Genomic DNA, 27431 nt, shown 5'->3' with positions numbered 1-27431 from the left:
CCTGACCTCCAAGCCTAGGGGGGCTCTGCTCACCTGTTGATGGATGAGACGCTGGGAACTGTGTCATTGTCGCAGATGCCCTCAGCTAGCAGCCGGTCACGGATTTCCCAGGCGAACATAGTCGGGTTCTGTCGCTTGTATTCAGCAATCTTGTCCACCACTTTGGGCGTTGCCACCTTGGGCTTGGAGCCACCAATCACTCCGGGCTTGATGCTGCCAGTCTCGTAGTACCTGGGCCAGGAAGGCCATCAGGGTCAGCAAGAAGCCGGTGGTGGCAAGGGCAGGGGGGCTGCAAGTTCCAGAGCTGCTAAGCCGCTTTCCCTCCCTAGGCATTGGTGTGAAGGGAAAAAGGCCCTGTGTAGCTGAGCAGAGACTCCAGAAGATTCTTGACTAGGGTGGGCATAGGAACTGGGTGTAGACAGTGGCTAGAGCAGGCACCCTGGGAGTGGAAGTCGGGACTTCCACTTGGGAAGCAGGAAAGGACCTGTGCTGGGAGAGCCGATCCCACCTGAATCACAGAGTTCCTATGGAACCTGGACCCTCCTGGAGTCTCCCCAGTGCTGCCTTTTCTTCCGACCCCATCCACACTGATAAGCTGGGGGAAATCCCTCCTTTTCTGAATGTAGCTGCCTTCCTTCAGAGGGTCCCAGAGCTGCATTACACTGGGCCGACCCTACTCCACCCTCACTCCAAGGCCCAGCCGGCACTTGAATGCCCTTCTCAAAACAGGCAGCGAGCCCCCTAGATACTTCAAGTCCTTTCCTTCCCGGCATCTTTAAGCTAAAACCTCCTCTGGGAAGGGAGGCAGCACCCGGCCCTCACCTGCCCAGGATTTTGCTGACGCAGCCATGGCTGACCCGCAGCTGCCGGGAGATGTCACAGGGCCGCACACCCTGGTGGGCCAGCTCCACGATGCGCTGCCTCACCACGTCGGGTAGGGGCCGGCCGTTCACAAACACCCCCCCGAGCTGGTTCACACCCCCGTGCCCTGCTGGGGAGAGACAAGAAAAAAACACAACACCCCACACACAGCAGGGACCGGCCATTAGTCAGGGTCCGAGGCCCGCCACGTGCGAAGGGAGCAGGCAAGGCTAAGGGGCATATCCCAGGACTGGGGAGAAAGGTGGTTTTGTGGGCCTACAGGATAAAAGAGAATTAGATATGAGAATTCCCCCCCCCTTCCGCCCCCTGCTCGCTATAAGAGAAGCTGGGCCAGGGAAGAACCCGCCTCTCACACCAGTGCGCCGCAAAGGAGAAAGTTCGAGATGAGTAAAGAAGCCAGGAGAGATTAACAGAGGCGAAACATGGAGACGGAATAAATGACAAAGGGGAAATAATATCAGCAGGGGTGAAAGGAGGGAGGTGGGGAGAGAAAGGACCAGGGCAGGGACAGCAGTGCTGGGGACAGGAAACCCGCCTGCGCCGCAGGCTTGGCAGAGCTTGGGTTTCATAAGGCCAGATGATTTTGGGGGTTCCGGGTCCTCTTGACTCAGCTCAGCGGAGTCTTCAGACTAAAGAACATCCCTTTCTCCTTCTCTGCCTACCTCTCCCCTTGTATCTATTTTTAATTGTACTGTTTCCTTTTTTCCTGTTTTTCTATTGTTTTTAACGGGAGTTGTTTCTTTCCTTTAGGTTTCCTTTATGTCTTCGGGTGTTTTGAACAATATTTTCCCCCTCTGCATCCCTAATATCTAAAGTGGAAAGAAATCCAGGTGGAAAAAGAACGGCAGGAGATCGGCTGCGCTCCCGGAGACCACGAGGCGGCGAAGAGTCCCGGCCTCTTCCCGGTAGCGGCAGACGAACGCCGGCTGCTAGGGTTCGCTTGCCTACCACGCTGCACCCGGCTGGGGCCGCAGAGTCTCCCGCCAAGGTGGCATGGTAGGGACAGCACCTGCAGACTTAGGTAGGACTCAGGGGCACTCCACGTTGCCAACCTAAGCCAGTTCGGGACCCTCTGACCTCTCAGACCTCCGCAGCTGCCTACGAAACCCAACACTAAAGAGCGGACGCTCCAGCAGCCAGAGCAAAGTCCAATTAGGTGAGGGCTCCCAACCTGGAAGGCCACTGGGTGCCAGGCTCAAGGCCGCTGCCAGATATTCCATTTTCCGCGGCCCAAAGCAGCCTAGAAATCCTGCACCTAGAGCGATTAACCTGCCGCTGCAGTTACTCTGCAATCCAACGGCAGGGACTTCTAGCAGCAGAGTCAAGCCAGACAAGGTCGGCAACCTGCAGCCACTGCCTGGTGGCCTCAAGGAGTTTCGGAGAAAGCGGGCGAATCTCGTGCCCCTTTTATTTTTATCCATCTCTTTCTGAGGAAACCAAACTAAGCTCGGGAGAAACCCAGGGATAGAGGTCTCTAATGAGTAGCTCCAGGTGGCCAGAACCTCTTATCTTACAACCCCCATCCCCATAGTCTCCCCATCCTTGGTCCCACTCTTCTCCCCCTCCCCTCCCTACAAACCCCGACCATCAATAATTTAGGCCCCGGGAGAACTCGCGTTACCGGTATGAAAAGGCGGCAGCTGCGGGCAGATTAAAGATGAATAATTCAGCCTCACCGGGCTCCGGGCCCGACCCCTCTGCCCCAATCTACGGGATGGGAGTCGCAGCCCGCTGGAGTTCAGGACCGATGGTCCGCGGAGGATCCACGCGGAATCCGGCCTAGAATGTGCTACTGCCGCTGGCGCAGGCCAGAGCTGTAGCTGCTCGCCCGCAAGTCGGCCCGCCTTGCTTGCCGCGCAGTGCCTCTCTCCCTTCCTTCGACCACCTTCTGCTGTTTTTGCTTCCCTTTGGGTTTCGAAAGGTTCCCTGCCACCGGCCCCGACTTGGGGGTCCCGGAAGCAATTCTCAAAAACAAAACAAAACAAAAAACCCTGAGTGAGGCAGTGGCAACAGGGCGAGACAGGCAGGCCGCCTGGGTGAACCGGCTTGTGGACTCTGTTTCATTTCCTCCGAAAAAGAGCTGGGTTTCCCGGCCGACTGAGGGACTCTCAGCAGCCCAAAGCCCCTCTCTTGGGTTTCCTTTACCTAGAAATTATTTAGGGAACTGTATTTTATTCCGGGAGTTTTAAAAAATTGCCCCTTGAAGCTAAATATGTGCTTAGGAAACAACAAAACACGGCTCCCTCTTCTTGAATCGTGTTTTAACGCACAGATCAAGCTAGGTCTAAAAGTTACCTTCTGGAAAGTTACAAATTATCTTTAATTATTAATCTATATAGACGGGGAAGGCTTTTCTACTTAAAATATTATTTATCTTTTTAAGCAAGGGAAAAATACCTGACAAATAGTTTTCCAAGCTAAAAAAAAAAAAAAAAAAAAAAAAACTGCTATGAATGAGATAAATTCAAATATCATTAAGATACTTCCCTGTTACCTATTTTCTTATTTCTTCCCCAAACATCCTTTCAATTTCAATTTTCTTTCCTTGAACCCCTCCTTTTGATTTGATTTCTCTTTTCTTTCTCCTCAGCTTTGGCATTTGCCTTTCTTTTGTTCTCTCTCTCTCTCTCTCTCTCTCTCTCTCTCTCTCTCTCTCTCTCTCTCTCTCTCTCTCTTTCTTGCTGACCCCCTGGCCAGGGTGCTGGCAGAATAGTCCTTAGCAGAGAGTAGAGGCAAGCAAGGAAGTCTCTAGAGCATCCAGGTGCTGACTTGGAAGGCTCTACTACTTGCTCTTTCCCTGACTTTGATTTCTTCTCAAAACCCCTCATTGTTTTTAGGACGATCACCTCCCAGGACAAAGTCAAGAAAAGTGACCATTTTCCTGTCAATCTCATGCTCCTAGCTGAAGAAGGGAACGAAGAGGAGGAGTGAGGATGGAAGTATTTCTAAGCAGTCTCCACGAAGCCTTAACTAAGCTGGGAGAAAACAAGAGGGGCTGTGAGTGAGGCTCAGAAAAGGGGGTCACACCCCCAGGATATTCTGCGCAGTTGTCCTGACACCGAGGCTTCTCAAGCTAGGAGCCTCCTCCTGACCATCCACAATTCTAAGGTTGAGAAAGGTAGAGATGAGGGGAGGGAGGAGAGAGAGAGAGAGAGAGAGAGAGAGAGAGAGAGAGAGAGAGAGAGAGAGAGAGTTTACAGCCTGAAAACTACTGCCATTCAGCCTAGGGCAAAGGCTGACTAAGGGAGTTGGGGGCTGGAACCTGGGCCCAGGGCTATGGATCCCGCGAGGTAAGGAGGAGCAGGTGTAAAGAGCAAACGGCAGGTAAAGCACTAGGGAAGGCAGAAGGGCAGACAGACCGATGAGCAAGAAGTGACAAAAAGCAGGAGAGTGGCTTGAAGGCATGAGAACGGCTAGGGAAGAGGAATAGAACGAAAGGAGAAACCGGGAAAAAGCCAGTGTGGCCTCAAGAATGAGACCTGAGCTCAAGGGGACGGGACGCGCTGGGGCTAGATGGGGTTGGTACGGAGACAGGAGCCGGGCGCCGGTACTCACGGTGCATCGCGGAGAAGGGGTCTGCTTTGCAGTGCATATCCATGGGGAGGCAGAGGAGCGGGAGCAGCGCGGCCGCCGCCGCCGTGTCGCCTCTCAAACTCAACTTCAGGACTTGAGGAAAAAAGGAAGGGACGGTGGGGGAGGGAGGGTGAGCGGGCGCCCGGCTGCTGCGGGGCACGCGAGGGCGGGGGGCGCCGCGCTGCGCTCCCCGCCGGGACTCCTCCGGGCCCGCAGGGGTTTGCAACCGCAGCGGCTGCAACTTGCCACCGTTGGGGCACGCGGCTGGGCAGTCAGCAAAGCAGCCCCCGGGCGACGGGCTGGGCCAAGGGGCACTGGGGGCGCATGGCTCGCGCGCCAGCTGCGGCCAGAGCTGAGGCCGGGTGAGGAAGACCGCTCACTCAGCTCCCCTGGAACCCGGTCGTCCGAGAGGCTCTGAATGAAGAGGGCTCTTAGGGCAGGGGCGGCCCGAGGGCGCCTAGAGGGGAACGGGGCCGCTCCAAGTGCCGACGAGTTGGCGAAGTTGGCAGAGAAGTAGCAATCCCCGGGATGTCCAAGCGGGAGACCGCGGGAGGGGAGCGCGCGAGCTGGCCCCCGCCCCCAGAAAAGGCAGGCGCACACCGCGGCGGCCGAAGGGCCAGGAAGGAGGGAGGCAGCTTAGGAACCGAGCGGCGCCGGTAGCGCTGGGCTGGCCCCAGGTGGGTTGCGGCTGCAAGAAGACTCGGCCGGAGACTGGAGCCTGGGCTCCCGGTGTGTGTCTCTCTAAAAGCTGCAAAGCCCCCTCCAGACCCCCTCCTCCTCCCCGCGCCGGGAGATGGATGACTTGTCAGACAAAGGCAATAGATTCCACCACTCTGTGATTCGCCAGCGCCGGAGCCCCGAGCTTCTGCAAGGAGGGCCCCGCGCCTGTCACTCCGGTGCCGAGGAGGGGAGGGTCGGGGAGGGGGAAACGGGAGGGAGCAGAGGGCGAAGGAAGAGGGAGGGTGAGGAGCAGGCCAGGGGGAGGAGGAATGGGAACCCGGGATTAAAACTACACTGAGAAACGAAACTCGCCGAGAAGATAAACGTTAGATAAGGATAAAGCGCGACCAGTCTAATGAATATTCAGGCAACCACAGAGGGCCTCCGAGCGCGCGCTCTGAGGCCAGGCTCTCAGTCCTAACTCGCCAAGCTATCTACCGGCCAATGCCTGCAGATCCCAGCCGCCCGCGGGTCCTCATCCTTAGTCCTAACTCGGCAACCCTTAGCGCTGACTGCCCTTCCGTTCCTCCCTGTGTCCCCCACCCCCACCCCTTCCTTTCCCTCTGGTCCTTCCCTTTCGCCTTTCCCTCCTGTGGTACCTTCCCATCCACGCACGCCTGATTCTCATTCCGGGGCAAAGTGCCCAGCAGTTTGTCCCCTCCCGTCCCACAAGCGGTGGCGCGCGCCCCCTCCCCGGAGTCAGGGCAACCCAGAGCGCCTGGTTTAGAATCAAGCTACAGGCCTCTGGCTAGGACCCACCTGCCGTGGTGGGACCCAACGGATGACAGGAGCGCCAGGGAACTTGGCTCCTGGACCCTCGGGTAGCTAGGGAAGAGATTGGGCAGGGAGACAGTGCGCAGAGGCTTGTCCGCAGCAACGCCAGAGGATGCAGAAGCCCAAGGCGGGACCAAGGCGCTCTCTCTCCCCGCCTGGGGAGAAGAGGAGGCTGTGAACGCGGTTGAGCGCCGCGCGCCGCTGGCTCTGCGGATCCGGAGCGAGCGCAGCAGGCGCAGCACGCCGGCCTGGCCCGGCTCCTACCGGAGCCGCTGGCCCAATCTCTGCAGCCTGGCCCGCACTCGCTCCCTTGTTCGATGGGGTCCTCTTGCGCACGCACTAGGCAGGAGAAGCCCTTTGTCTCCTAACTGGTTAAGTACAGAATATCCGGGAGATCTTTATGAAATATTTTCCCTCGTCTCATAAATCATCTTGGCACTTCAGCTGATGTTTTAACTCTCTCTCTCTCTCCCCCACTTCGCTCCCTCCTCCCAGGCTTCCCTGGGTCTGAGAAAGGGCGGCTCCAGGAAGCTCGAGCTGCGTAACACTGCTTTCTTGCCTGGCGGACCCGAGACTCTTTGGCGTTGGCTGAAGCTCTTGCTGCCCAGAGGAAGGGCAGTGAGTGGTGTCGCGTCCCTGTCTCTGTGGCCAAAGAGCCTCAGCAGTAGATGGGATTGGGGGAAACACCCGCCAGACTCAGACTGACTCCTACTGGGCGTCTAGCACCCTGCTTTTCTAGGACGCCCTTACTATGGTGAGTTTCAGGCCAGGCTCAGCTGCACGATTCTAAGCTTTCCATTCCTTGGGGAGCTGGGTCCGTTGGGATCTGGGATTTTGCCCTGTCTCCCGGAAATTACTGATCCCGATCCAATGAATCCAACTGCAGAGTAACTGCTGGAAAGTGAAAAAAACAAAACAAAAAAATCCCACTTTTCCATCTGCCCCCCCTCCACGGCCCCTCGGTACCCATCCCCTTTCTTTAGGCTGAGGTCTTAAGGTTCCCTTGGGCAGGAGGCTAGTAGGCTCTGAGGTCCAGTCTGAAATGCTGGTGCCTTCCTCTCAGGTCCTGCAGATGGCGCTCCCGGGTTTGCTTTGGCTTCACAGCCCCCAAGAAAACGCACTAACTTCGTGTAGAGAAAGAGAAAAGGAAAACAGAGTTCTGGCCTAAGGAGAGTCCGCTCCTAGGCTGAGGGCCGACTTCCCGGGTGGTAGTAACTGGCATAGCCTTGGCTCCCTTTGAGAAAGTAAGCAGCCCAGAATTGGAGGTGGGGAGCATCCTAAAGGTTCTTACGGAGAGAAACTCATAAAGGAACTCTTGCCCAGGTCTCCAAATGTTGGGCGTAGGTAATAAGTTAGGTCTTGGTAAGTCTGTTTTGGGAACAGAAATCAAGGGAATCCCTTGCTCCACACAGGGATCCAGTCTTTTCTAGAACTCAGTGTATCTTTGTGTTTCATATACTATGAGGTGTGAACATAGACAACGGGCATTTTCACATGGGGTGGGGGTGGGGGTCGATCTTAATGTTTTGTAAAGAGAACTAACAATTCGTAAAGCATGTTTGAAGTTGCACTCACACAAGTTCCCTTCACGTGCACCCTCTTAGGAAAAGAGTGGTAGTGATAGTTCAATTTTCAGGTAGTTCCAGAAAGCAATAGCACACCCTCCCTGCCCTTGTTCCTGAGACAGTCACCCTCCCACAGCCTCTGTCATGGCTTCCCAGCTGGTATCTGGGTCTAGATCCTGCAAAGGCAACCCACTCTGCTGCTTTGGAGGCCCCGTTATCCTCTGCACAGCTCTCTATTTGGACTTTGGGATGAAGGACTGGCCTGCTGATGGCCCTCCTCCATGGCCTCTCCCTTTGACTCCCCCTTTCCTGTTCTTTTTCTTTTTCTATGGGCCCTAACAGAAAGGAAAAGAGTAGAAAAAGGAAGGAGAAAGAAAGAAGGAAGAGGAAAGGGAGGAAAGAAAAAGAAAGAAAACAACCCAATCCCAAACACAACCCGGGCTCCGACCTGTCAGGCTTCGTTGCTTTTCTCTCGTCTGACTCTAAATGAACCTTTTCTCTCCAGTGTTTTCAAAGCAGCCCTTCCACCACCACCCCCTCCAACCTAGGGGCATTTACACTTCAAACAAGGCGCCCGCCTCCCTGCGGAAATTTAAAGGCAAATAAACTTTTGGGGAGTTGCTCTGATACCCATCTCGGGATTTGCTTCATTAGCCGCCTCTGTGCATCTGATCTGCCCAATAAATCTTCCTTGTGGGTCTCAGCCCCTTCTCCTTCTCAGCTCCCGTCTCCGCAGTGCTCGCTTGGCGCCTTGGCGGCCCCTCTCCTACCTCCTCCTTTTCGGACTGGCTAGCTGGTTCTCTGCTGGGGCGAGCCATCTCTGCGTGAGTGTTAGGTGTGCGGGAGGCTGTGGTCATGATGTGAAAGCCCTCATGTATGCACTTATGCAAAGGTGTCCCAAGCCTTGTGTGATTTATACTCCAGCTTTCAGTGCGGTCTCTAGGCAGATTATGCCCAGAGTAAAGTGCAAGAGGCGATCCTCTTGGCTATCCTCGCTTGCCTCGGCTTCTTTTTAAAACTCTTTTGCTGGGGTGTGACCTGGCTGTCTCCCTTGGGCCCACGGGTCTTGAGCAGTTCTAGAAGGTGGCTGTACCACAGAGGACCTGGCAAAAGCCCTCCCCACCCACCCACCCCCGCCGGGCCCCGCGACTGTGGTGGAGCATCCCAGCCGTGCCCCTCCCCCGTGGCCCCGGCTTGTCTTTCTTTCTACCTCCCGGGGAGTAGCGAGGGGAGCAAGGGCCTGAGCTCCGAAGGAGGGGATTAGAAATTCCGAAATTAAGCACAGCTCCCCAGGAAATGCTCCCCACAGCGCAGACCAAATTAAATGCATTAAAGTTGGGGAGGGGGGGCTGCTTAGAATGAAGGGACAAAAAAATTAGTCCGAAGAAAAGGAAAGCAGATCGAATGAGGGAGGAATCGAAGGTTGAGCAGCTACTAGGCAGCCCAGCATCTCTTCTGGATTATTCCATTTGGAACTCACCATCTCCACCAACAAAAAGAAAAGAAAAAAAGTTCTTAACAATCAAACTCTGGGTTCTCACTCGCTGCCCACTTCCCCTCGGAGTGGGCCCTTAGAGGGCGTACCCTAGGCGTCCAGGTCCCTGGCAATGGGTGAACGCCTCTCTCTTGCCCCGCCTGACCGGCTCCCGCCACCGCCACCCCTCCCCCTCCCCATGCCTAGCCGGCTTTCTGGTCACATTGGAGGCTTTTTTTTTTTTTTTTTTTTGGAAGAGCTTCTGGTACAATATGGAGCACCATGGGCTGCAATTTCACACTCCACAGCACATTCTCCCTAAAGCTACTTTTTTTTTTTCATCTAAGACCCCCTAATTTCTGCTTCCTCGTTCTCTCCCTTGCTCCCTCCCTCCCTCCTGCTCTCACTCTTATTTTCCCGCCTTTGTTCCCAATATTTGGACACCCCACAAGAATCTCGGGGGTCCTGACTGCCAGCTGGCCCCGCCTGCCTGGTCTGTTGGTGCTACAGAGGCCCTGCGCGCACGTGCTGGGCCTTTATCCTGCACGGCCCCGCCTCCCTTTAACCCGGCTTCCCTTCCTAAGAGGATCTAGCCACCTCTCCGGCCCTTCACAGCCCCTTTGAGGAGCAATGACAATACAAACCACTTGGCCACCAAAGGGGCCTCGTACTGGCACGGGTCAGCCAGGTGGCTGCCTGTGACCATTGAACTGGTGGCGGGAGGAGTGTGAACAAATAGTCAAAACATGGCCAGCAGGCCCACGGGGTAGGTGTGGAGGACTCTGACCAAAGAAGAAAAGCTGGAGATCCGGATAACCTGACCTATGGCTCAGACCTGAAAATCACCTGTACTAGCCCCAGGCACTCATGGAGGGCTGCTAAAGGGACTATTTACCCTACAGCGTACAGGAAGGAGAAGCTGCCTCTGCCTGCATGGTCTCTTTGCTTCTTTAGACTCCAGTTTTCTCGCCTGTAAAATGGGGACAATTACACTTGTCCACTATGGAGCCCACAAAAGGACACTTTGAAAAACACACATTTCTATAGTAGACGAAGGAATAGTTGCTCAGCTTCCTGAACACCCGACGTACACAAAGAGGGAAGGGAGGTTTCTGAGCTTGTAGGCTGGCAGAACAGGGGGCGTTGCTCCCCGCCCTACCTACCCCTACACCCTCAGGCCGCGTCCTTCTCGGTTCCTTCTTTTCAGACTCCCGCCCCTTTCCTTTGGACTACACCACACCTGCCCAGGTTTCTCTGCACCTCGTTTGCCACTCTCCACCTCCATACTCCATGCACGCCCCTCCTAGTCTACTTGTCACCGCTACATCAGGTAAATTTCTCACCCACATCCCCAACAATCGGGTCAATTGTGACCGGAGGCACGGGTCCCCTTTGGGCCACTCCGCCAAAAGCTTTTGGCAGAGACTAGGGAAGGAAATCCCGTTCTGTCCGGTTCCAAACAAAGAGAGTTGGTCCTCCCACAACCTGCAGTCAACTTGCCAAAGACCGAGTAGAGTTGAGACGGTGGGCAGAGCCTAAGAGGAGGCAGAGGGAGGGAGAAGTGGGGGGATAAAGGGGACTCAAAAGGGGACCTGAGACCACCGAAAAGAGACCTGTCCCTTGAAGGCCTGCTAAGGTTAGCTGGGCAAAGCGGGTCTCCACTGGGCCAGCTACCTTCTCCTCCTCAGAGCCTGGGTGAGAGAGTCCAAGGGTGGCTGAGTGTTGATGGGGGAAGTAATGATTAACCCTCTTAGCCTGCTGGAGCCCGCGGCTCAACGGGCTGTGGTGGAGGGAGACTGTGCTGGCGGATCCAGGATGTTCCCAGAGCCACTCGCCACTGCCACAGCTACTACACGGACTGCAGAGGGAGGGAACAGGAGGTAGCTGAAAGGCAACTGAGTGCTGGGCAACTCCAGATGCGGGAAGCTAGGGGTGGCGAAGTAGCCAGGGCCAACACGTCGGGAAAGGAAGTGGCGAACGGAACGAGGGCTCTTGGCCCGGTGGCGCTGAGGAATAGTTGGAGAGGGGCGGGAGCGCCAGTGCAGAGTTTCCCGGGAGTTGCGAGCAGGCACCAAATCTGCTGTCTGGGATCCATTGGTGCGCCGCCCTCCCTTCCTCCTCTTGCAGCAGCTGTGTGGATGTGAGGAGCAGGCGGAGCGTGCCTGAGCTGGGAGCCGGTAAGGCAGACTGAAACCCGCCAGCGAGGCAAGGGAAGCCTTGGGGGCACGGCAGTCAAGGCGGGGGTGGGGGGCTGCGAGGTGGCTGGAAACAAAGGGGACGGGAGAGGAGGGGAGAGGGGACACAGGGGCAAGAAGGGCAGGCTGAGTTGGGGGAGAGGCCCAAAGAAAGGGGTCTCTTGGGGACAGACCAAGGTTTGAGCACGCCTGCCTCTTCCACCAAGCCTAGCTTAGAGTCAAGGCGCCCTTCCCCCAAGTGGGGGCCGGGGGGGGGGTTGGAATCTTGGCCTGACATCCAGCGGCCTAGAGTAAGGACAGGGGGGTCTACCCCTGAGTAGCTACAGCGGCCAAGTGGCCTTGTAAGTGTACTTGCCTGCAGGTTACCGATTGAGCTGGGAAAAGATGGGGCGGGGGGGGGGGGGGGAGGTTCCCGCTAGGGGTTAGATTTCTGCTTTGGGGGCTACAAGCCTCCGCCCACTGTTTTCTGCAGAGGGCAGGGCATCTTCAGGCAGAAGGCCTGAAGATTATATATGTGTGTGCGTGCGTGTGTGTGTGTGTGTGTGTGTGTGTGTATACACATTTGAAGGGCCAGGACAAGGTCTCTTGTTTCACCAGGGAGGGGATGATTTGGTTTGAGACTTTAAGGGTCATCTGTATCCAGGATTATCTCTTAAATTTCTGTCACTGTCCCTAGAAAGAAAAAGCAGTGCAAAGTGAATCTCAGATAGAAAGGAGCTCAGACTCGGGTTCTCCCACCCTGTCTCCGATCCCCAAATGAGCTCTAAACCCGCGGTTAACGAATGCATTGATGAAACTGGCTAACGAAGAGAGAAAAACCCTTCCAATGTCTAAATCAGTTGGGGGAATATCTAGTGTGTCTCCTTAGAGGCAGAATACCTCTTGATGAGTGTTGGGCTGAACGTGTTTGAGTGCTGTAAGGCTTTTTTGAGCAGTGGCGAAGGGAGTTTTAGGCAAACAGCTGTGTTCGTTGCTGGCCTGAAGTAAAAGCCGAGGACCTCCAGTGCCTCCCCCTCCTCACTGAGCCCCCAGCCCAGGCTGCTCAGAGGCCAAGGCCTCCCAGCCTCTTCCAGCAAGGCTGCCAATCAATCTTACAGGTCAACACAGCAATTAATAACGGGGTGAGGAGGCCCGGCAAAGAGGAGGGAGGTGTCAGGCTGTGTCTTCCCCCAGGCTCTGAAGACCCAGTGAATGGATCAGCGAGAATGAGGCGATTTCTGAGGAGGGCAACAGCAACAAAACCCTGGGAACTTAGGGGGAATCTGGGAGTTCACTCTGGGCAGCACAAGGCAAAGGCAGAAGATCACCTATAGGGAGCCAGAAAGCTGTCTGGGGATTGGAACCGGGCAGAGAAAGAGGGAGGACCCACACCTCTTGTTTTTATATTTCTGGCGCTCAAGATCACAATGACCTGACTGCCAGTTCACTCCCCTTCTTCCTTTCTTTACCCTTTCCATGTTTGATGTCATTGCTCAGATTCAGGCCAGGGGAACTAAATAAATCCCGCATCTCACGTAAACCCGGCTGCAGCGCTTGCAGCGCTTGCACTCCTGCTGCCGACAGGCACATTTGCTTGCTGGCATTGTCATTGTCATTTTGAACAGTCATATTGGAACCAAGAAGTCCATAAAGGGGGGGGGGGGACACAGGACACTGAGGGAGCTGTGAAGCAATGGGACAAGCCTTGGGTGGAGGGTGTGAATGTGAAGGCAGAAGATCGGGCAGAGCGGAAGAAAGGAAAAGAATGCATCCGGGAGGGAAGAGGACTTAGGCTTGACTTGACGGGATGGGGGTAGCTTGAAAGAAAAAAATAGCCATTTTCTCTCTTTAAGAAAAAAAGTCTGCCTACTGCCTGGCCTGGCAGCTTCTTCCTACCCTGTACAAACTGTGCCTATCTGGAGTGCCAGCCTGGCTCCAGGAAAGGAAAGCAGGGCAGCAAGCCTGAGCTGTAGCCACTTGCCTTCCCCACTGGGTGCTCCTCGATAAGTGTGAAGTGCCTGGTTTTCACTGCGTGTCTTCCCCTCCCCGCCCCCCAGGTGACTGGGACAGGTCAAGGAGGTGACTCAGTGCTCTGCCTTTTCCTTCCTGGGGTGCTAAGCAGGAGGCTTGCCACTGGCTACTTGTTGGGACTGGGAACCCAGCCTAGGCACCTTAGGTCTACAAGGCAGGGAGAGGCGTCTGCTGAGAGAAAGAATGGAAGTGTTGGGACTTGAGTGAAGGGAGGCTGGGCAGGAGCGGCAAGGGCAAGAGGCAGCAGCATAGATTCAGAAAAGGTGAGGTGGAGGAACCCTGTGAAGGAAAGCAAGGGAGGAAGGGGGAGAGAGGTTCCCAGGAAGACTCAGCCATTAGGTCTGTCCTTGGGCTGCATATTTATACGGTCGAGGGGGTGCACAGATGGGCCCTCAATTGAATTCCATCTTCAACACCATCAGAGATTGATTTTCTACTCGCTTTTAATTTTGCCATAATTAATTAGATCATTACAACTGTTTGCTATTGATCTCCCTACTTAAACCTCAGGAGTGTGTGTGTGGGGGTCTTCCTGGAGCCCTAAAATCCCAGAGGCCACAGTTGACACTCATAGGGGCTCAGGTTCTTCCATGGGGACAAGGCCCTTGAGAAGATTGGGGACAGGAGCACCTGAACTTGAGCTGGTGCCATGGGGTGGACAGAAAGGAGATTTGGATAAGGGAGGAGTGAAGAAAAAAGGCCTTGACCTCGACAGAAGTATTTGGAAAACTCTGGAAACTTGATCCAGCCCTCTCACTTACCACCAGCTTCAGCTTGGGCACTTGGCCTCCCACCCTTGCACCACACCAGGACTCCTAATGGGGCAGTCACAGCTGAGCTGGCAGGTCTGGAGAAAGGGGGGGCGGTGGAAATAAAGGAGAGCTCCCCAACAACTCTTTGGATAGTTTCAGGTTCCCCTCCCTATCCTGGTCCCCTGGCGCCTGCCATCGGTCCCCTAGGCCTCCCTGGAACCTCTTTGTGTATGGTTGACCATTTACATTAGTACTTGTAACCAAATACTCAAAACCTATACCCATGTGCACGCGGTATACATAATATACATATTCATTTCCCCCACTGGAAACTAAAGCCTGCCCAACATTTCCAACTTGAGGAAAGTTGTGTAAAATATTTATGTCCAGAGAGAAATCAGAATGATCAAATCCTAAGCACTCGGTAAAAAGGAAAAGCCAAGTTCTGCAAGAAGTTATAAAACTCGCGTTTCCTGGGTGGAAAGTTTTCAATAGAAGATTTAGAGGTCACGAGGAGAGAAGACTTAAGAGGCCCCAAAGAGGAACGTCCACAGAACCTCTTTTTTCCCAGCCCTCACAGTCGCCGCTGGGGACCATACCCGGGAAGGAAAGAGGAGTGAAACACGCCCTCAGCTACACAGCCCCCGTCCGTCCCCACGGATCCAGTGCCCCCTCCCCACCCCCATGCCCTCACTCCCACCATTGGTTGCAGCGCTGGCGAGTCCTGAGTCTTACCTGCTCGACCTGCACACTGTTCCATGCTCTGCTCGCTGCTCCCCTGGCCTGGGTCTAGGCTTCCCGGCTCCTCCGCCGCCCCACAGTCGGTCTCGCTTTGGCTGCCGCAGCAGGGAGATCCCGGAGCAGCCACCCGCGACGGAGCGGCTCAGATAACCGCGGCTGCCGGCCGCCTGGGAGGGCTGTGCGCTCAGATCGCGCCCGCGCCCGCGCCCGCGCTCACACACCCGGCCGCCGGCCGCCGAGCACAGCCACCGGGCGAGCAGCTGCGGGCTCTCCGGGCCACGCACAGGCGCACACACTCGCCGAGGCCCCCAGCCCTGTGGGCAAGCCGACACCCACACCCTCGCTGCTTATAGGTACCCAAAGACCAAACCCTGGGTCTAGACTCCGGCACACCCTCTTACCCCACCCCCTCATCTTCAGGGCCACACGCCCCCCCCCCTTCAGATTACAACCTCCGCGCTCAGGCCCTTGCCTTCTCCCCAACTTTATGCGATTCCCCTTCCCCAAGACTTCCGGTATTCACCCCGTCAGGTTCCTGCGCCTGCCACGGACTCTCAGCTTAGCTTCTAGTGTGTCCACAAATGCACCCCGATTTTTGCAGAGCACACAGTCATTCCCGTCCCTAATACGTTCGTCCTGGCGCTGCTCTCTGCTCTGGATTCTTTTTCTCTTTTCAACAAACAACAATTTAGGATAAGAGGGAAAGGTCCTGATGTCCTTGAGGTGATAGGGGAAGAAGGAAGGGCCCACCCCTTCCCTACTCTGCACCTACATGAACTCAGCCCTTCTTCAGAATTCTGACCCCTTCCCCTGTGCCCCAAGTTTCTTGGGCCTTCAGACTCACACCCTCTGTAACCACAGTGGTGCTTTCATGCATGATCAAAGGCCCGTTTGCCCTAGTCCTACCCTCTCATACCCTCTCAATCTGGAATTTGCATCTTTCCAACTTTGGTCATAAATTCTGTAAATCTCTCACAACACATTTTTCTTATATGAACCCTCTTGTGCTTCCACTTCTTTTAAAAGCACACGCATGTGCCCCTCACGAGCACTGATGTTTCCTCCCTGTGCCCTCTTTTCTTGTTTATTCTGTTTTATCTTGCTTGCCCTGGGACACACTCTCTCTCTCTCTCTCTCTCTCTCTCTCTCTCTCTCTCTCTCTCTCCCTCTTAAAGCTGCTGTCCAAGATAGTACTCGATAAGCCCTGTGTGCTAATGGAGGTTATAGTGTTTTCACCCACGCACTCACAACACACACACACACAAACACACACACACACACACACACACACACACACACACACACACACACACACCCGGGGGTAGGGGAGGCAAGAGTTGGGACTCAGGTCCAACTTGAGGTTGACTCCTGGAACCCCACCCCAACCCCTCCACTGAGTTCATCCTAGAGAGATTGTACAGCTAGAAACTAGAGGCTGGAGAGGCACAAGGAGCCACAGCAGCCTACATCTTCCTTCAGGAATGGTGCTCTGGACACATTATCACCTGACTGGCTTTTTCTTTTCCCACAGTACTGGGTACTGAATTCAGGCATTGCTCATCTAGGTGGTCCCCAGGCTTGGCTTACCAACATGGCTTGCTTCATTGGTTGTTGTTCTCCTCATCCTCATCCTCATCCTCACCATCCTCCAACACAAAACTCCCAACACAAATGCATTAAAAACTTAAGGGGAAAAAAGGATTCCACTGGCCATGATGGTGCACAGCAGAGGAAGACAAGTCTCTGTGAGTTTAAGACTGGTCTGGTCTGCATAGCAAGTTTCAGGCCAGCCAGGGATACATACTGAGACCTTATCTAAAAATGTGTTTTCTTGTTGTTATATACAGAGAAATATTTCCATGGACCTGAACAGGAGAGTGGTGTGCACAATTAAACTGTAGTCACACACACAGCTACTCTGTGTTTACCCTGTTGATGCACATGAGATGATGACTTGTAACTAGCTTCTCATTGTCACCTAGAACTACACCCAGTCACACACCTTTAAAAAATGTTTTTTTCACTTTGTGTGTGTGTGTTCATGTGCATGTAAGATTGGTATGCACACTCACACAAACATGATTGTGGGGAAGCCAGAGGATAACATGGATAGCAGTTGGTTCATTCTCCTTCTATGGATCAAATTCAAGTGCTGAGAGGTAAGGTGTTAAGTGCCATTACTCAGTTACTCACTGAGCCACTCTACAGACACATACATGGTTGTAACTGGTGACAGTGATAGTTTGTTTCTTTGTTTCTCTTGTTTGCAACAGATCTCACTATAAGCTCTGGTTAGCCTAGAACCCATTATATAGACTAGGGTGGTCTTGAACTTCAGACCTCAGAGATTCGCCTGCCTCTGCCCGCCTATGCTAGAATTCAAAGTGTCTACTGGAACACATGGGTTTCATCTTGTGGAATCAGACCTTTACTTCACAGCTGTTGGTGCTTGGTGCTTAGATAATTATGAAGCTCCACCACACTTACACCAAATAGTCTTGTTGCTACTAGAACCAGGAGTTGTGACACAGTCTCTGAGAAGTGCAGGCAGGGAAGCACTCGCTGGGAAATGGGAGCTTTTGAACTGAGGTCACACACCAAGTTTTCCTGTTCCTGAGACAGCGAGGCACTTGTGCCAGGATCCAGTGCCTAAAGGCAGGATGCAAGGTTTGGGCAGTGCCAGGGTCAGGCCCTAGAGATGGCAGCAGAGGCCACTTTGCAAAGTAGCTTGTGGGCATAAATGGAAGGGGTCTGAGAAGCATAAAGGCTTCTTAGCTTTAGCCTCTGCTACTCTTCCTCTAGACACCTATAAAATGATGCCAGTCACAGGTACCCTGTCCTCCAGCCCCCGCCAGGCTCCTCCATCAGGTCCTGTCTTTGTCCATCAGCTCTCACTCCTTGCCACACTGTCTCTTGGGCCCTTTTGCTTATCGCTGGCCCCATTGATTGAAAGTCTCTTTCAGGATCTCCAAGGAGTTGCAGGAAAAATGATCCGCCAGCCTATTGATTCTTCATTAGAATTACATTTTCACGTGTGCTAAATTGGTTTTAAAAAGCTTTTTCTGTTGTTATTGTCTTGTCAGACCCTGCGGTCCAGGGCAAACCAAGTTTAAACGTTGTGGCTTCTTAGTGAGGAAAAAAAAATCACCATGGCTGGGTCTGTGATTGCTTGCCTCTCTGACTTACTGTTGTCATAATGACAACTGTGACTGGGTTTAAGCATCTTTAGGAAACAGGCCTCCTAAGAGGAGGCTACCCATGTCAGGTTGAAGTCAGCTAGTAAGAGATCTGAAGCCCCAGAGAAAAGATGGAAAGATGTCAGAGCAGTCCCTCTCCGTCCCCCACCATGAAATTAACTTTAGTAGTAGAACTTATGATAATTGCTTTAGGAATAAGATGAAAGGTACAAATTTTAAGGATTTTTCTATTATCCTGCTTCCCTTTCAAATGGAAGAGGAGAAATGGAGAAAAGACTTTTTCTCCACTTTAAATAGGGGTGTGTGTGTGTGTGTGTGTGTGTGTGTGTGTGTGTGTGTGTGTGTGTGTGTACAAGCCTGTGCGTGTTTCTAAGTTTTAGGGGAAAGGCTGTGTCTTACTTTGATTCAGGGCAAAAGCCCAGTTACAAGCACTTTGGTCATCGTAATACTCTGGGCTGGCCAGGGTGGAGGAAAGGAGAGGGGAAAGGCTGAGTTATGACAGAGTAAGGGAGAAAGGAAGCTTAGACTGGGGACAGTGGAGGGGGGGGGCAGAAAGAAAGGGAGAGAGATCAGACATCAGGGACAGGGAAGGAACAGGAACCGGCAGTGGAACGGGAAGGGAGGAAAGACAGCAGAGAGGAAGGAAGAGAGAGAAAGAAAGCCAAAGAGTAGAAAATGGGGTAGAGGCAGAGACAGGGAAACCTATAAAAGAGAAAGAGAAGGAAAGAGAGAAAGATCAAATCAAGCAGAGGAGCAAGCCCCCAGGGATTCCCAGTTTAGGCAGCCTGCCCTACCCCCAGCCACCCCCCCTTTTCCTGGCCTGGCAACTGGCAGCATTGGAGTGGGCACAGGCATCGATGGAGCTGAGGCAGGAAAGCCGAATGTCTCCGTGATGTGTTTATCCCCTAATCAGTTCATTAGTTATAAACAACATGACATTAGAAGTTAGGAGGCAGTTGATATTAATTTTTATTTAACTAGTTGATGTTTAATCCGTCACGCCAGGCTGGGTAGCAGCGAGAAAGATCTTCCTGACACAAAACCAGTTAGAACTTCATAAGGCGCAATCAGTGCCCGCGCCTCGAAACAAACAAGAGAGACAGAGACACAGACACACATCGAGAGAGACAGAGAGAGAGACAGAGGCAACCCACCAGAGGCTGAGAGAACCTGGCAGCAGGAAAAGACTGGCTCAAGGCTAGGGCGGGGCAGAGGCGGGCTTGGGGGGGGGGGGATAAGCTAGGAGACTGCTGTGTAAGGGGCTGGCAGTCCAAGGCCAGCACTACCCAACTATGGCTAGGGTAAGTCCCGAGTGTCCTAGGAGAGTCAAACAAGGGCAGCCCTAGGAACAGCAGCAGGAGCCTAGGTAAGCCTGGCCACTCCAGTCACGGGTGCTTCTGGCGGCGAAGACTGCTCCCGTGTCTAGCAGCCTGGCAGGAGGCCAGAGGCTAATGTGTCAGCCAGACGGGGTCCTAACTCCCAGGATTTGAGGGTGATAACCTTTTCTTTCCCTGCTTCAGGAAAAAGCAGGCCAGACAAGAAAGGAAAGGGGGCGGGCAGGGTGGGGGGGGGGGGCACGGGCAAGGAGTTCAACAAAGTTGCTTGGTCTAAAGCCTGAGCAGGTTGTGCACTTTGGGGTGCTGGCAGTGACAAAGAGCGGGGAAGTGAGTTCCGCGGGTCTGCGGGTCTGAGTGGTCTTCTCCCTGAGTTCGGCTGTATCTTCCGAACATTCCAGCGAGCAAGATTTGGGGCCCGGAATCTGGCGGTGTTGTCTCTGGGTTCCTGATACATGAGGATGGCTGAAGTCCCCGGCTAAGTCTGGGTTAAAGCTCCCCCCACCTCAACTTCGCTCCAGCACAAGCGCTGGGCTTTTTCCACCTTCTCTGCGGGCACTGGCTGGGTCACGGCCCCTGCTCAAGCAGGCGTTGGGGGCCGAGGCTGTAGTTTTCCGCTGTCCGGCGGCGGGACAGTTTGGAGGGACAGAGTCATCCTCGCCGCGCAGACTCAAGCCGATCGCCTCCCGGTTTGCATGTTAATCTGCTTCCACGGCGAAAAGGAAATCGCTGAAATTCCGAAGAAAATTGCCTCTCGCCAACAGTTAATAGTTAACTCAGACAGGAAAGTTCCCAGGGAAGGGTGAACCCTGGGCAAGAGGCATAAGGGAGGCTCCTGGAAGGCGCCCAGGGAGGCCAGCAGCCTGCGCCCTTCCCCAAGCTGGCCCATCTTGGCTCCGCTCGCCTCCCTTCCTCCGGCGTCGCGTCGCGTCCTCGCACCCCGTAATTAGCATCGTTTAGTTCACAAAACCCTTCCTGGGAGAAAGCTGTTCCCTCGTTCCGGGCCTGGGTTCAGCACCTGATTCCGCCGAGTGAGGCGAATAAATCACCGTGGCGGCGGGGAGCCGGACTCAAGCAGGCCAGACCAGCGGCGCGGGTGGGGGGTGGGGGTGGGTGGGGTGCTAGGAGAACGGAAAAAGTGAGAAAAGGACGAAGGAGCCAGGAAGATAACGTCGAGAAACCGTGCAATCTTCATCCAGGGATAGGGAGGGATCCTGGAAGAGTCCAAAGAAACAGAGGGATTCAGAAGAAGGGAAGAGGCCGAAACAGAATAGGAAAATAATGACAAACGACAGAAGAGAGGCAGAGAGACAAAAAAGCGAATAGAAAGTAAGGGAAAATGGGGAGAGAAATGAAGAAAAGAAGCGCTAGGAGGAAGGAGAGGAAGAAGGAAAAGAATAAACAAAAGAAAAAAAAGAACAAGTACTTTACTGCTAATCTTGGCAGTAAATGCGTGCCACGTGGCAACCAGGGTTGGAGCAGTGGCCACAGGCCATAGAGGCTACAGAGAGAGTTCAGGATATGCCCTAGGGTTCTAGGCCGGGGTTCCACGCAGAACTGGAGCTAAAGGAGACGTCCCAGGGTTTGACCACGTGTGTGTGTGTGTGTGTGTGTGTGTGTGTGTGTGTGTGTGTGTGTACGCGCGCATGTAAAATGACATCCTGAGTGCATGGCAAATGAGGAAGATCTGTATATGCTTGTCACAGGGTTCTTTTTAGGAGTTCTATTGGGTGTCCAGGACTTTTGGCCGCACCTGAAATAGGTCGGGGACTGGGTGTGGGCTGAGTCCTCACAGCTTGGATCTACCACTCTTCAGCAGGCCCTTGGAGAAGTCCCCTGTGGATCTGGAGCGCCCAGGCAGGATGGACAGGCCACAGCTGTGAGAGAGGGAAAAAAAAAAAAAAAAAGCTACGGCAGAGAACCGCGACCCAGCGCCAGCGGAGGGCGCATTTCCTAGGCCTGCTCCTTGGGATTAGTGAAAAGCCCTGAACAGATTTCACTTGCTTTGGGGGGCTTGGGCCAGCACTGGCTGCCTAGACCAGAGGGTAAGAGGAGTGAAGGGAAAGAAAAAAGTAGTAGGTGGTAGAAGGGAGAAGAAGGAAAAGTAGGGGGGAAAGGGAAAGAGGAAAGGGAAGGTCTAAGGGTGCTAGGGAATGCCAGATGAGGACTCTGCAGGATAGAGGTGGGAACTCCCCCTTCCTACCCCTTCCTACCCCCTCCTACCCCCTCCTGTCTCCTCTTTCTGGCCTCGCCATTGCAAGCCCATGCTTTGGCAGTCTCAAGGTGCCTGAATGAAAACTGGGGGCCCCAGCAGAGTTGCTAAGGGCCTCTCTGTGCCAGTGTGACCCAAAGTAAGGAGAGGAAGTCATCGCGTTTGGCCTGGCAGCCAATGGATGACAAATGCTCAGGAAAATTTCCATCCCTAGAGCCTCTGGGTCAGTGGGGTCCAGCCCACCCAACCACTCAGTCTGACCTTCCCTCTGAGCTGATGTAGGAGAAGAAAAATAGTCCTTCAGGAAGCAGATGGGCGGCTTAGTCACTTCCTACACCGCGTGGAGGGACACATGGCATTTAACTGGCGCTCAAACCTGAGGGCTCTAAGTGAGGAGGAAAGGGAGCAGCACTGAGCTGGGAAAATGCCAAGATGCAGGACATCCCTTAGCAAACCTAGGTCTGCACTGTGCTGCACCCTGTAGCCACAGCTGTAAACCTCACACTGGTCCCCTTCAAGGATGACATTTTCCTGTTGGCAAAGAACAACTCTGACCATATCATGATGGGGGCTCTCAGCTAGGCTTGTTGGTGCATGCCTTTATTCCCAGCTCACAGGAGGCCGGAGCAGGATGATCTTTGAGTTGCCGTAGTCCAACCCGGTCTGGTCTAAATATGAAGTTGCAGAGGAGTCCTGGCTATGCTGCCTGTCTGGGGTTGATGGTGGGTGGGTGTTTTCATGGTGACTGGAATACAGGGAAGTGGAAGTTGATGTCTGAGAACGCTTGATCAGGGGCATGGCACCTTGCAAGATTATATTTGAGCCAAGCCTGTTGCTGAAGGCCTGCCATCCTAGCTACTGTTTAAAACTTTTAAATTTAAGTGTGTGTGTGTGCGTGTGTGTGTGCTTGTGTGTGTGCGTGCGTGCGTGTGTGTGTGCGTGTGTGTGTGCATGTGTGCGTGTGTGCGCGTGTGTGTGCATGTGTGCGTGTGTGTGTGCGTGTGTGTGCGTGTGCGTGTGCGTGTGCGTGTGCGTGTGTGTGTGTGTGTGTGTACTACATGCATACAAGAGTGCGGAGAGGTTAGAAAAGAACTCAGATCTGTTGGAACTGTAGTTACAGGCAGTCATGAGCGATTGTGTGGAAACTAAACCTGGGTCCTCTACAAGAGCAGCAAGTGTTTTTAAACTACTGAACCATCAGTGCAGCCTCATGCCAGCTACTCTTGAGGTTGAAGCTGGAAGATAGAGTTCAGAGCAAGTTCGAGGCCAGCCTTGGCAATTTACCGAGACCCTGTCTCAAAATTTGGAAAAGCATGAGGCCGGAAAAGCTGGGGGTCTGACTCCCTGAGACATCGCCTGCCTAGTGTCTGTGAGGCCTTCAGGTCAGTCTCCTACAGCGAGGGAAAAGATAACTAATTGTACCCTAGATGGAGACATCACCTGGGCCTGCAGAGTATCGAGAGAAAAAGCCTGGGGAGAGTTAACAGCCTACCCAGTTGGGAAACTGAAAAAAAAAAAAAAAAAAAAAATCTAGGAAGCCATGAAAGGGGAGGGGCAGAGGTAAGGGCAGGAAGGTGGGGAAAGGAACAGCACTTCCCTAAATTCTGATTTTCCCTTATAGGCCACCGGATGCCTCTGAGGGATTTTAGACAAGGGAGCAACAAGGTTTGATTGGGGAGGTGAGGAGGCCAATAGTGGGAGTGAGAGAGATCAGCAGAAGCAAGGTATGCAATCTTGCCCAGAAAAGACAAAATCTCAAGGCAAACAAGACTGGGGGGCTGGGGATGTCAGGTGGACAGGCAGAGGTAAGAAGCCCCTATCTTCTAGGTGTGTTTTGGTGCATATGTTGTACGGTGAGATGCTAAGTAAAGGTCCACTTCGGCTCCGGAGGAAATTTAAAACATCTTATTAAACTTTATTTAGCATGTGTATGAGGAGCATGTGCATGCCACAGCGTGTGTGGAGGTCAGAGGGTAACCTGTGGGAGTCTGCTCTCCCATCCCACTATGTCGGCCCCAGGACTTGAACTTGGGTCATCAGGCTTGGCGGCAGCCGCCTTGAGCTGATGATCCATCTCACCAGCCATCCAGTACTTTGTCAACTCTGGTTCCTCCCTGTGCCTTTCACTACTCTCCTTTGCACTGCCACCCACTTTGGGAGGCAGCCTCACCGAGCAGGGCATGTTAGTGCAGAGGAGAGCTCGTCACTAATCCTAAACATCAGAGAAGGCAGCGTCGAGAGTGAGGAGTGGAGGCAGCAGTCCTGACATGAGCCCTTTCTTCCTCAGATGAGAAACATACCTGCTCTGTGATCTAATCCATATAGCCTTGGCACATATTAGCTCATTTCCAACCCAACCAGACACAGGCTTTTCTTTTCTTTCTTTTTTTTAGATAAGGTATCACTGCTTTGCTTAGTTGCTCAGTCTGGTGTCAAACTGGAGATCCTCCTGTCTCAGCTTCCAAGTAGCTGGGATTATAGGTATGTGCCACCATACCAGACCTCTGACTTCTTTATGCTGAGCACAGGACAGGGTATCAGAAGCACAAAGGATGGTGAATACAGCCGGGCTAGGAAGGCCTAGAGCGGCAAGGTGAGAGACAATGAACAACAAAGAGAGCTAAGATGCCCAAGGGGTCACTGCATGCCACACACTGCCTGAGTGCTTTATAGGGGATATTTCAGTTCATCTTCACCTGCTATTCTCTCTCTCTCTCTCTCTCTCTCTCTCTCTCTCTCTCTCTCTCTCTCTTTCTCTCTCTCTCTCTGTTGTGTGTAGGCATGTGTTTCATATGTGTATATATGCATGCTTTAATGTGTGGGTACATGTGTATGCATGTGGAGACCAGATGTTAATACAGACTGCCCTCCTGTTATACTCTACTTTGAGGCGGGGTCTCTCCGTGAACCTGGAGCTCACCAGTTTAAGCTAACCTAGCTAGCCAGTTTGCCGCAGGTCCCTGTTTCCTGAGTGCTAGAATGATAGATGGCATCCATGCCAGCTGGCTTTCATGTGGATTCTGGGGACCCAACCCACAGCCTCTGTGCTTTAGCAGAAAGGGCTTGATCCACTGGACAGTCTCCCCAACCCATCACCTACTATTATCAATCCTGTTTTACAAATGAAGAAACTGAGGCACAAAGAATTTTAGTAACTTTTCCTCCATCACCCTGGGCGGGTAGCACAGACAGGCTCTACAGCTGGAGCATGCTTCTATAACCTACAGCTGTGAGCTTATGCTGTGCTGAAGATCCCTGGTTCCCAAGGGAAAGTCAGAGGGAAGAGGGCTGTGCCTAAGAGCACTTCCCTTGGAAGTCTTTTGGGGAGACACAAGCGCTTCCTTGCACTCTTGTTTTCTTATCTTCACACCACCCCTCTACTCTTCTTCTCTACCCAGGGGTTACCTAAACCTGGAAATTCAAAGCTGGCTTCTGTAACCTGGCCGGCCAGACTGTGAGATTGCAGGGCCATCCAGCCTGCACTCAACCCATACTCCAAGAAGTATCCTCTGTCTGGGGAGTGTATTTCCCCAGCCAGGCCCTGCCTCTGTCTAGGATGCCTTTGGGCTTGGCCTGAAGCTTCTGCAGGGTCCCTTGTGCCCACATCACACAACAGGCCGGGGCTGCACGACTGTCCACAGGAGTAAGGCATCCTCTGTTCCATTTGGCAGCTGGGCTCAGCCTCTGCTTAGGCCTGATCCTCAACTACAGCTACAGACAAGACTAGAGCCTAGGGGTTCTCAACATTCCTAATGCTGCGACCCTTTAATACAGTCCCTCATGTTGTGGTGGCCCCCCCCACCATAACATTATTTTTGTTGCTACTTCATAACTGTAATTTTGCTACAATTTGATGAATCATAATGTAAATATTTGTATTTTCTAATAGTCTTAGGTTCTCTCTGTGAGAGAGTTGCTTGGCCCTAGGTTCTCTCTATGAGAGAGTTGCTTGGCCCAAAAGGAGTCACAACCCATAGGTTGAGAACCACTGTCCTAGGCTTATTTTGATCCTACCCCTCTCCTCACCCCAAGGCATCACCTGGGTTGCTCATGTAGGGCTTCAGGAAACTGGCCAAAAGAGACTTCCTCAGAGGAAGCTGCAAGGGGCGGGGCCAGCTGAGAACCCTACTCAAATGCCTGTCTTCTCTGCAGGGTCCCTTGTGCCCACATCACACAACAGGCCGGGGCTGCACGACTGTCCACAGGAGTGACCTTATGGAAGCCATTGTATTGTGCTATTGTACCACAGCCCAGTTCTCTAAGCCAGAAGAAGTTCTTCACCTTCTTGCTGGCGAAAGCCATGAGTTGAGGAAGCCTTGGAATCATCCAGGCCTCTGGAGGCCTGACCCACCCAGCTGGAGAGGAAGGCATAAGTATTTGGGGAGGAGGCTGGAGAAGGCTCTTTGGCCTATTTTGTTTGTTTGTTGTCCTTTTTAAAAAAAAAACCTGAAATTGAACTGTTTCCTGGAAAACACTTAATATCTTCTTTTAAATGACCTTGGAGTTCTGTAAAACAGTCGCTGTACTAGAACAGATAGATATTCCCACAGAGCAAGCACCACGGAGCAGAAACCATTTATGTACTCCTCTCAGGGGTCTGCCTTTACAGCTCCAAGTCTAGTCTTGAAAAGCTTCCCCTAAGATGGACAGGATGTTAGGCAGCGTGCCAAATCGTTCGGAGCCCACACTGGGGATGAAGGTGACTGACTGGATGGATGTAAATTAGAGATGGGAAATTGTCTCTCTTGCATCTCCTCCCACCTCCTCACCTTTCCCTGCCAAGGGAAAGTGTGTGATGCAGGAGAGAGCGGACTACAGCATCCCTGAAGCAGACTGCATCCCTCCTAAGATCAAGTTTCTTCATCTTGGGAGTCAGGAAGCCGGCATGGTTGGAGAAACCAATTCTTAGAAGCACCTTGCAAACTACCTAGCATTCCATAGGAGCCTCATAGATGTCGTGGTCTTGATCGCTGGCCTTTCAAGGATGCCATCCAGTCACCTGCTCTGGGTCATGAGCACTCCTAGACATGTGTGGGGGCTGGGAGCTGGGGATAGAAATGGGGGGGTGCTCCTCCAGCATAGCGCTCCCAGCCTTTGGCAGACTTGTTGACCTCCCAGGTGTGGAGCCCAGAGTTCAGCTATGCAGGTGGGCAGGTTAGGTCTGGAACCTACTGCACTAAGTCTATTAAGACAGGTTTGACAGGTGCGTGTGATTACTGGGGGACTCTGTGAGTTGCAGCCCGCTTCTGAAGGGAGCCTGGCCGCTGCCTTCGCGGAGCTGGCCGGGCTTGCAACTGGCCCGACGGTGCACTCGGAGCTTCCCTCACCCACGGCCCGCCCCGCCCGCTGAGCGCCGATGCTCTATTAATAATCATAAACCCCCCCGCTCACCCTCCTCTTAAAATTAATAACTCTGTAATTAGAGTCATTTCAGGAGCCTCCGGAGCCGCAGAGGCCAGCAGGGCCGCTGGCCGCCCCGCACCGTGGGCGGGAGGGAGAAGAGGCAGGGCGCGGGCGCGGCATCTGCAGGTACCGAATGAGAATTAAAATCTCCCTCGCCAATCCAATACACTTTTTATCAGCCATCTATCTGGGAGCCGGGCCCATTCATCATCCGAGGCATTCTCCCTGAAAACAAGACCCATTCAGATTTTATACAAATTATCATATTTATCATCGTCTCCAACTCCGGAGTAACATCTCCGCAAAGTGTCTGCGGTCTCCCCGGGGAGCCGCGCGCCTCGGAGCGCCCGAGCGCCCGCCAGTTCCCCCCCATCGAGTCCCTCCCGGGTCCCTCTGGAGTCCCTCCCACCTATCTCCTGCCGCCGATATCCCCCTCCTCCCTCTAGCTGGCCTTTGATCCCCTGCGGTTCCCCACCTCTGGAGTCCACACTTCCCACCGGTCCCTCCTAGTTTGAGCTTCTCTCTTTATCTCTCAGCTTGGCCTTTGATCTCCTCTCAGCCCCCACACCTCCTCCCCCTCTACTTGCTGACCAGGGCCC

The 27431-nt window shown here is 53.5% G+C and overlaps 1 protein-coding gene across 9 annotated transcripts in view; it reads right to left on the bottom strand.

The window, feature by feature from the left end:
* The window catches only part of Pax2 (paired box 2), an 87272-nt gene extending 72385 nt beyond the window's left edge, over positions 1-14887 (bottom strand). For 4 of the 9 annotated variants that reach the window (XM_051146636.1, XM_051146634.1, XM_051146641.1 and 1 more), the window contains exons 1-4: positions 14681-14887; positions 4438-4548; positions 823-991; positions 34-231 (exon numbers count right to left, since the gene is read on the bottom strand). In XM_051146636.1, the coding sequence (XP_051002593.1) occupies positions 34-231; positions 823-991; positions 4438-4548; positions 14681-14705 (503 nt within the window). In that variant the 5' untranslated portion in view covers positions 14706-14887. Of the gene's footprint in view, positions 1-33; positions 232-822; positions 992-4437; positions 4549-5934; positions 6819-14680 lie in introns of those variants that run through there. The other 5 variants (XM_051146637.1, XM_051146635.1, XM_051146642.1 and 2 more) reach the window with 2 other exon arrangements.
* Positions 14888-27431: the final 12544 nt, after the last annotated feature.

The sequence above is a fragment of the Acomys russatus genome, chromosome 5 (assembly GCF_903995435.1).
Source record: "Acomys russatus chromosome 5, mAcoRus1.1, whole genome shotgun sequence".
Taxonomy (NCBI): domain Eukaryota; kingdom Metazoa; phylum Chordata; class Mammalia; order Rodentia; family Muridae; genus Acomys; species Acomys russatus.
Note: the sequence above shows the minus strand (reverse complement) of the source record. Positions and strands in the feature narration are given on the sequence as shown.